Consider the following 8,901-nt stretch of genomic DNA (forward strand, 5'->3'; position numbering starts at 1 on the left):
AACTGCTTGGTCATTAATAAGATCTTGTCTAGCTCTTCACCTCTCAGGTGAGTACCAACGATTTATTGAAGCTTATAACCAGCACCTTCACCCTGTACTTGCTCCCACCCTCCTCCTCCCCTATACCATGAGTCTGACAAAAGAGAACCCCGTGAGAGTGTCTCCCTCTTTCCTTTCTGCTCCTTTTTTTTCAAAGTCAGAAAAGGCTTCAATGATCTGACGATGGGCTAACGTCCAAAAAATAGGGGATGGATAGAAAGAAAGAGTATAAAAAAGACTGGGTGAAAGACTTTTTCTATGCTTTAAAAAAATCCCATAGAGGAGAAATAAATGGCAAGTCCACAGTTGACTAGACACGTATAGTGCAGGATTTGCTTGTAATGGCAGCTTGGGCTTATTGACAGTCCCAGCCAAAACATGTCAAAGGTTAAGAGATCTTGCCAATTGCAAGTGGGAAGCCAAAAGTACCTTTTTCATGAGCTCAATAGGGCCATGAGTTGATACTTGCTCAGCAGAAAGCGGAGCAGGAGTGACCTTCGCAATGAAATGCAACTCAGAAACAAAGCGTTAATTTGTCGCAATTCATTCTCTTTATTCTTTCCTGGAGTGATACTTTTTCAAAACATTTTAAAGATTAACAATTTCGAGAATTGCTTTAATTTTTCCTCACAATGTCACTGGTTAAGCAAGATTAAGTACCACAAATATTGCCCTAAGTCAAATCCCGTGATTGTTTTTCTTTTTTAAAATTTTGGTCCAAAAGGTTGTCATCCACATTTATGTCCAATATTAACACACGCATTCAGTGTGTGTGTTAATATTCCAAGTTTGTAGACTAAGCAGCTCATGAATCTTACCAACACTTCCAGTAATGTGACCTTGGGATTTCAGCAGTTAGGAAGCCCCTCTAATGGCCTGGAATAGCTCGCTCTGATTTCTCAGGCTTTGAACACAATGGAGTGACTTTTCAAAGGGGCGACTGGGAGTTATATGGATCTAACTGGTCTTTATAGATGTGTGGTCAAGCGTCCAGAGCCCAAGTGATTCCTCCAGACTATGTGAAATCCCCATTTCATGTGCTCTGATCTTTTGTGTCGTCTGGTTGCAACACCAGCGTGTTTGAATGGAGTGACATGCAGGGCACCTGCAAGACCAGGAGCAGGAGAAAATGACAGTCCTTCTATATTGTCAATTCAAGGACATAGATATTACTAGACTCAGAATGGTCCCGCTTAACTAACTCCTTACTGTTAAGTCTAGTTCCTAGTCATTACCTTTTTGTGTTTTTTTTTTTGTTGTTGTATTTTTAACCCAATTTTTTTCTATTTTTTCATAGCCAACTGTTTTCAATACTGAAATATGTCCATCCATGTCCTTATTTCCCCCCCCCCTCCCCACAACACACACACACACACGCACAATCTTGTCCTTAAAACCACAGAAGTTAAAGTGAAAATCTTTGACGGAATCTTTACCATAGTTTTGTCAAATCCTCACAGATACATTTTTCCCTTAGTTATTGAGAAGTTTCAGTTTTGTTAGAACAAGTGTCACAGACAGCACCAAATCAACTCTCATTTTGACTCCTTTTTCTTCACTTATATAAATCTAATATCCAGCAGTAGCACTTTTGTGTTTCCTTTAAAGCCTGATACGTTCTCTTTTATAACCAACTCTTTGAAATGTCTCAGATGTGACAAACATCCGTCTAACACACCTACTTGTGCCTGGAACCTAAAGCAGCAAATAATGGCAATTACCGCTAGCACCACTTTCAGGCACCAGCGGTTTTCATTGGCCTGGACTAATACCCCATAAATCCTTGCAGTGCTCCAATCACCAGCCGGGCCTCAGCTAATTGCTTATGAGTCCCTTGCACGCTCCAGGTGCCACTGTAGCACACCCGGTGTTTGTAAACACAGCTCATAAAGAGGAGGCTGCCATCTAAGTGTTAATGTTTCCTTGGAGGATCAGAGGCGATGCGGGAACGATGGGGGTGCAGCTGGGTTTGTACCTGGATATCCTCGACTGAGGCATTCCCTCCTTCCCTGCAGCTGTGTGGAGCCTAAAGAGGGTTTCTTTTACACGCTCCTGTCAGAGAAGAAAGACACTCAACAGGAGTTTGTGTTTGTTTACCTTCCTGTTCCTTTCTATCCTCCTCTTTCCCCTTTGTACTTCGTTGTGTCTGTGCCTGAAGTAGATGACCTCACGGGGTAAGCATGGCTGGTGATGAAAACAAAGGTTGAGGTAGTTGCGTGCTTACAGAGATGGGGGCAGCAGATGTGTGTTTTTAAGTTTTAGAGCCCTTCAGATGTGTTCTATGAAAGCAGAAACAGCAGTCTGATGACATTAACAGCCATCCTGTGGAAAACAGGTATTACCATGGTCGCATCTGTGCATGTTATCAGAATATAGAACAATATTACGTTGGCATCATCAGGACAATTATTAGACACATATTCTAAAATCATCACATTTTAAATTGAATGATAAAATGCACAAATCTGTGAACAAACGTACACATACATTGAAAAATATTTTGTTGGCTGAAATGGATGTCCTTTTAAATACATGTTTAAAAGAGAGCCTTATTTATGTTGCTGCAGTGTTGGGGACAATAACCACAATATACTGTATATTGTATGTGGCATTTTAGAAATCAGTCAGTATTCAGAAGTCTCAGTTAGATAAATCATGTCAATATAGTTTACAGTATTTTAGTACTTTTTTTTCTAAGTGCTGCTTGACAATTTTTACACAAACAGAGAGATCAGAGTTTTTGGATTTGTACACAAACGATTCTTGTCACATACAACATGGAATCCCTTGGCAGTCAGTAGCACGACAGGATGTACGGTAAAAGAAAACATGAAACTCTTTGTAAGCATAAATGTGAGTCTGAGTCTGAGTCTTATATTCCAATTCCAAATGACATGGCATGATCTATTTCAGGGTTGGTCTGGTTGCTTGAGAGTCGCCAGGTCACTTGCTCATCAAGGTACCATTGAGCAAGGCACTGAACTCACAACAGCTCTGGGACGCTTCCTGTGTAGCAGTGTGTAGCAGCCCAACTCAGACATCTCTCCATGAATGCTCACAGGTTCTGTTTGTGTGTGTATTTTGGGTCTTTGTGTGTGAGAAGCAGTATAAACAAGGATTTTCGTAAAGGGATTAATACATTTTTTATTTTATTACATTTAAAAAAAAAAACAAAAAAAAAACAGAAGGCACAGACAACAGATTTCATCCTATAAATTAGCCATCTTCGAGAATTTGAATTTTTTCCCCTCATCTTATAGACACGTTGTATGTCAAGAGGGACTGAGAAATGTGAGCTTGTCTTTTAAGCCTTCTGAGAGAGACATGTTGAATCATTTTGTTTAAGCATGAATCACAGTAACTTAAGTCTTTGTGCCAATTTCAGCCTCACTGTTCTCTCCAAAACAAATTTGGATTTGCACAAACAAATACGGCAGCACCTTTGAAACCCTGCTGTGAGCGTTTATTTTTCATTGCTGGATGGTTTTTACAGGCGAGAGGGCTGAGGAACTCAGTCAGAGCCTTGTTCAGTAATGTGGCTATACGGATGCAGCTGGGGATGGTCAGCTGGATGGCAAGTTGCCCGCTGTTTCTTTTGTGACTCCTTTATTTCCTACCAGCTTTAGGTCACCCTGTCCTCCATCACCTCGATCTCATGCTATATTTATAGAATCTGTTCAAGGACAAGAGCCTTTTTTTTTTTTTTTGCTTTTTCACAAGCATCCAGCAGGGCCTTGCCTTTTAGCAACAACACTACATGTTTTCCCTGCATGGACTTGTTTCCAGGGGAAAAAGAGGATCTCGTGCACTGATCTGATAACCGGCCCCATCAGGGTGCTTTTGAAGGTGTAAGTGGGGAAATAAAGCCAGAAAAAATAAAACTGTCCATGAGAGCTTCATCTTCAGTAATTAGCAGCTATTCAGCACCCTGTGATACGCCCTCAGGTCATCTCCAAAACATCTCCTTCATGTCATGACAATGGCTGCGTGCCTTTTATTTTTGAATGAAGACAATAACCAGATCAAGAGTTAGCCACATGGGACTTGTTTGCAATAACTTCCCAGAGGGAACAATTAGCTCACAAGCTTGGCAGCTTTTTTCATGGGTTAAAGTGTGCTGGAGAGGATGCTTAAGAGTCCAACAGACACAGGTTTTTATGTCCCTCAGTAAACCAAGTAAGGTACCATCACATCTGGAGTCTGGAGGTCTAAGTGGATGCAAACAGCAAGGCAGAGTTACATTGTGTTGACCAGGATATTGTCTGAGACAAGGGTGCATACTTCAATTAAGTGTCTATGTGAAAATATTCACAATTTCCTGCCTTTTTGGTATAATTAAACCGTAACCTTCTGTTTTTTTTTCATGCATTTATCTCTCCAGGTCTTCCCACAATGCAAACTTGCTAAGGTCATTGTGCATGTTCTATTCATGTGTGTATTTTTTCTTTCTCCCCAGAGCATAGATCTGTCTGGAATCCAAATCGCTATTGATTGAGTCTCTTTTGATGGTAAAACTACCAATGCTAGATTGTAACCCAGACTCTTGTTCTCTCCTTTATTTTTTCAGGCCTGATGGAAATCCGATCTGTCAGTGTAGGAGTTGTCGCCATCAAATCTGTCAGCACTGGGCTGTACTTAGCTATGTCCAAGAAAGGCACGCTCTTTGGATCGGTGCGTATACAACCTTGCAACAAGGTTTCTGGAGGTCAAAATTGGAGGGGAAGGGGGGGGGGGGGCAGGGGAGGTATATGTGTATAGGGGTCCCAAATGAGTGCTCACCCAAACATGTTTGATTCTGGAAATGTCAGGAATCTTCAGCGGGGGAAAGTCCAGAAAGGTCAAAGTGTTACAATCATTCATTGCTGTAGCCTACACCTGGCTGGGCCATGTGGGATGATACCTTTAGCATGAGTTGTCGTGTTCTACTGTCAAAATAGATACCAACGTACAGAAACGCAACCAGAAAAGACAAAGAGACAGCTGGACTCCTCAAAGTTCTTGCGTGCCATCTGCCTGTTGTTCACACATGAAGCTTTTAAAAGAAATCACCTCTCTTTGTTAAAATCCTCCAAACATCAGACCTGAGGTGTGCAGTATCTACAGCTCATGTATTTATATCTTGGAAAATGAGAGACAAGCGATCAGCTGTAGTGATAACACAAGTGCCTCCAAGAGCCTAACGCAGTAAACATACCTGAAGACCCAAGCCTTTACTTAACTCCCATCGTAACAAAAAGGCAGTGAATCATTCCAGGCCAATGCTATCTGATGTAGTCAGGGTCTCATTAAAAGCAGCTTTGATAAGAATCTGAAAAGGAGATTGTGTGGAACTTTTTGTCACTATTATCTCTCAGGAATCTTCAACAAACCGATAAGACAGACTTTAGCTGACACTCACATTACCTTTAAAGATCATCACATCTGTACATGAAGCTTTACGCTTTCATTTAAAAAAAAATCCTTAAGTGTGTATAATAACGTTTTAAAGTTTAAGAAGAGATCTGTCAAATAAAACCACGTGGTCTGATTGGACAAAAAAAAAACACTATGAGTTCTGCTTCAAAGTTATACACCACTCTGACTTTTCACAAAGTGCATCACTACATCTGAGGCGTTCTCAGTAAGGGATAATGTTTAGTGAGCGGGTTGTTAAAGTGGAACAGAAACCCAGTAAGGGTGAAGAAAAACCCTGACACAAAGTGGAAGGGTCTCGCTTACTCTGAAGGGTTTTGTGTCTCTTACATGAAGTCACAAAAAGTAGCCAGAGTGCCGCAAAAAATTGGGGTGAGCTTGGCAATAGTTCAGTCAAGTTGTTGAAGTAGCTGTGTTAGCAAAACAAACTGAGTGATACAACTATCAGAGATGAGTAATCTTCTGGTACTTATTATTTTTAAATACTATAGGCTGCTTCTCGTAGAACAGTTGTATAAAACCAGTATCACACTTGAGGTTGGGCTGATGTAAGCTACTGAGTAACAGCAGGGCTGACATTGACTTAATTACAGCTGTGCTGATATTCAGTACAATATCCCTCTAATAATAATATCCATATTATGTGTGGAATAATAAGCGATGTTCTGGTTTGTGTTGTACTTTGGCAGCAACAATCTTTCCAGTGACAAAATCCAGGTGACTCCAGATATTTAACAGACCTAATTTTGATCAGTTTCAGTCACTGATCACTTTTCAGAGATCAGTCCCAATAAAAACTGAACCCTGGGGCCTGCAGATTATTTTGATTTACCACAACATTATGACTGGAAAGACATGATGCTTTCCAGTTTTTTTTTTAATTGGAGGAGATTGCCTTGAGTAGCACATACCAAATGCTACTATTTAATTCTAGACTAAAAAAAAAACAAAACCAAAAAACGTTTCATGTGACTCCTAAAATAAACCCAGAAGAATACTTTGGAATTAAAAAAAACACTAAAACAACATAGCTACTACTCTAACACCTGGAAAATCCTTCAGTGCAACAACAGACATTAACCTTTGTGCTTCTCTTGGAAGCTGGCCTAGCATAGCACAGCAGGAATAGCAGTCAGACATACACTAAACATTCATCTGTTATAACCTCCTTAACCTCTCTGTCTTTCATGCCCTTGTTTTTCAGGTGAAGTATAACCCAAGCTGCAAGTTCAAGGAGCGCATTGAGGAGAACGGCTACAACACGTACGCCTCTCTGCGCTGGAAGCACGGTGGCAGGCAGATGTTTGTTTCCCTGAATGGAAGGGGGAAGCCACGGCGAGGTCACAAGGCCCGACGAAGGCACCCATCTACTCATTTCCTGCCTATGCTCCCTTCCTAGCTGCCCAAGTCTGAACTCTGACCAGCAACCAACTGGCTCACTTGACTCACTAGTGTTTTAGAAGTGACAGTGCTCTTTATCTTTATTATCCCATCCAACTGTCAAAAAAATACATTTGATGACACTTGTAACATTTGTAGAGTTAGTATACTATGTACTTTTAAGTTATTTCCTCCGTTTTCTGATGACATTAGAATTATGTCTTCGGGGATCGGTCTGGCTACAGTCTCTGTCGGCGTGTCTGCAAAGAAAGCAGGTGTTTACTGACTGGATTGACTGTACAAGGGACACAAAAGAGGAAAAAATTAAAAGGAAGGAAGCCTTTGGTACATAAAAATATCATTCCTGTCAAATCTGTAAGGATAGAGAAGTATCACGTTTGACCTTCTTTGACTGAAAATTGACAGTGTAAAGCTCCTGTGAGAAATGTTAAGGTGGTTATGAAATTAATACTGATGTCATTTAGTGACCTGCAAAAGACAGCAAGCCCATGAGGAATAAGACTGACTATTTCAATATATTCCTTTGTAATAACTTTAACCACTGCCAGAGGGTAGGTGTTAGACGAGCTAAGAACAGCACACTGCCCAAATATGCCTTTTTTGACGTTTTCATTAGAAAAAACTGTAACAGTTACAGGACAAAAGCATCGAAGAGATAAGACCCACTGCTTTGGCTGTAGGAGACAGCACAAACGGCACAAACTGAAAACTCTCACAGGAACTTGAAATGTTTCTTGGGATTTATTGAAAAGGACACTAACTACTGTTAAAGGGCCTTGATTTTTACCTGAGCTGAGGAGACAAGATCAACATCTGTTCTGAAATAATTGTGTTGGTTCTTCTTTGTTTGTCTACATATGACAATAACACAACAGAAACTAAGCTAACTACTGGGATAACAAGTTGACTTTTCTGACTTTACCTTTTGAATGTTTGTGCATGCTTCTGTCTGCTTCTTGCTTTCAGCAATCCACAGCTAAGATTCAGATTCTTGGTTTTTAGTTCAATCGTGAAAATAATCATATAATAAAAGGACAATGGACTCATTTAATGCATTATAGAAGCCGTAGGTATACACACATTCAGTTGTCTTTAGCAGGTACCTCGATTATTTTATACACAGTAGTAAACAGTGACTGTCTCTTTGTCAAGACTTGCTAACATTTCAACAATAAGGCTGATGCTCATAGAACAATTAATATATTTAAAACGTTTTGTACTCTTTAACTGTTTGAAGTTGGTGAATATTGTAATTGTTGATTTTCTGTGTTGAATTCTGGTCATACTGGTAAAAAAAGGGGGAAAAATACATCATATTCAGCTCATTCTGTATGGTATTACTGCTGGTACTGTGTAGGTACATGTGTGATCTATTTATCATAAACAGCTTTCATCTATAGTCCAGTAACAGTAGGTTGTATATAAAGGCAAAGTCTCAGAACAAACCGTCTTTAGATTCATTTCAGCTAAGTAAAGTTATTTGAGTGCCTTGGTCCATGCTGAGTTTGGTAAACTTCAATAAAAAAAAATGTGCATAAATCATGAGTCATAGTTCATTTGCTCATGCTTGCAAGTCCTTTTTAAATCTCAAGTGCAACTTGAAGGCAGAGGGTGGGGGGGGGTGGGGAGGGGGGGGGACGTGTCTGGTGTGTGACAATGATTGTTAAGTGCTGGTAACATCTCCATCCAAGCTGCCCCACATAATCCCCGTCCTCATCATAATCATGAAAAAACTCACAGCAGGAGAGGCGTTGATGTGGAGGACCTCCCCGTGTCTGATGAAAGCTACGTGGCTATGAACTATGGGACCGAGCATCGAGGTCATTTACACACAGACGAGCCCTCCAGTGGCACAGGAGGCCACTCTGTCTTTTCAGCAAACAGAAAAGAGAGGCGGTGATGAATAGTGGCTGTTTGGGGTGAATAAAGGCCAACCTTTCAGCCTGTCATAATGTGAGATTACTGTGACGGGGTACATGTCTGGTCAGAATGGTGTGAAGTCACACTGTAGTTCAGCTCTGTCTGGGTGCAGCAGGGAAATATCAGTAT

At 40.6% G+C, this 8,901-nt stretch overlaps 1 protein-coding gene across 1 annotated transcript in view; it reads left to right on the plus strand.

Annotated features, from left to right (window-relative positions):
- Positions 1–8,373, plus strand: part of fgf22 (fibroblast growth factor 22) — a 28,553-nt gene extending 20,180 nt beyond the window's left edge. Inside the window, exons 2-3 of the mRNA XM_079351119.1 lie at positions 4,607–4,710; positions 6,656–8,373. Coding sequence (XP_079207245.1) covers positions 4,607–4,710; positions 6,656–6,850 — 299 coding nt within the window. The 3' untranslated portion in view covers positions 6,851–8,373. The remainder of the gene's footprint in view (positions 1–4,606; positions 4,711–6,655) is intronic.
- The last annotated feature ends 528 nt before the right edge of the window (positions 8,374–8,901 follow it).

The sequence above is a fragment of the Symphodus melops genome, assembly GCF_947650265.1.
Source record: "Symphodus melops genome assembly, chromosome: 8".
In the NCBI taxonomy this organism is placed as follows: domain Eukaryota; kingdom Metazoa; phylum Chordata; class Actinopteri; order Labriformes; family Labridae; genus Symphodus; species Symphodus melops.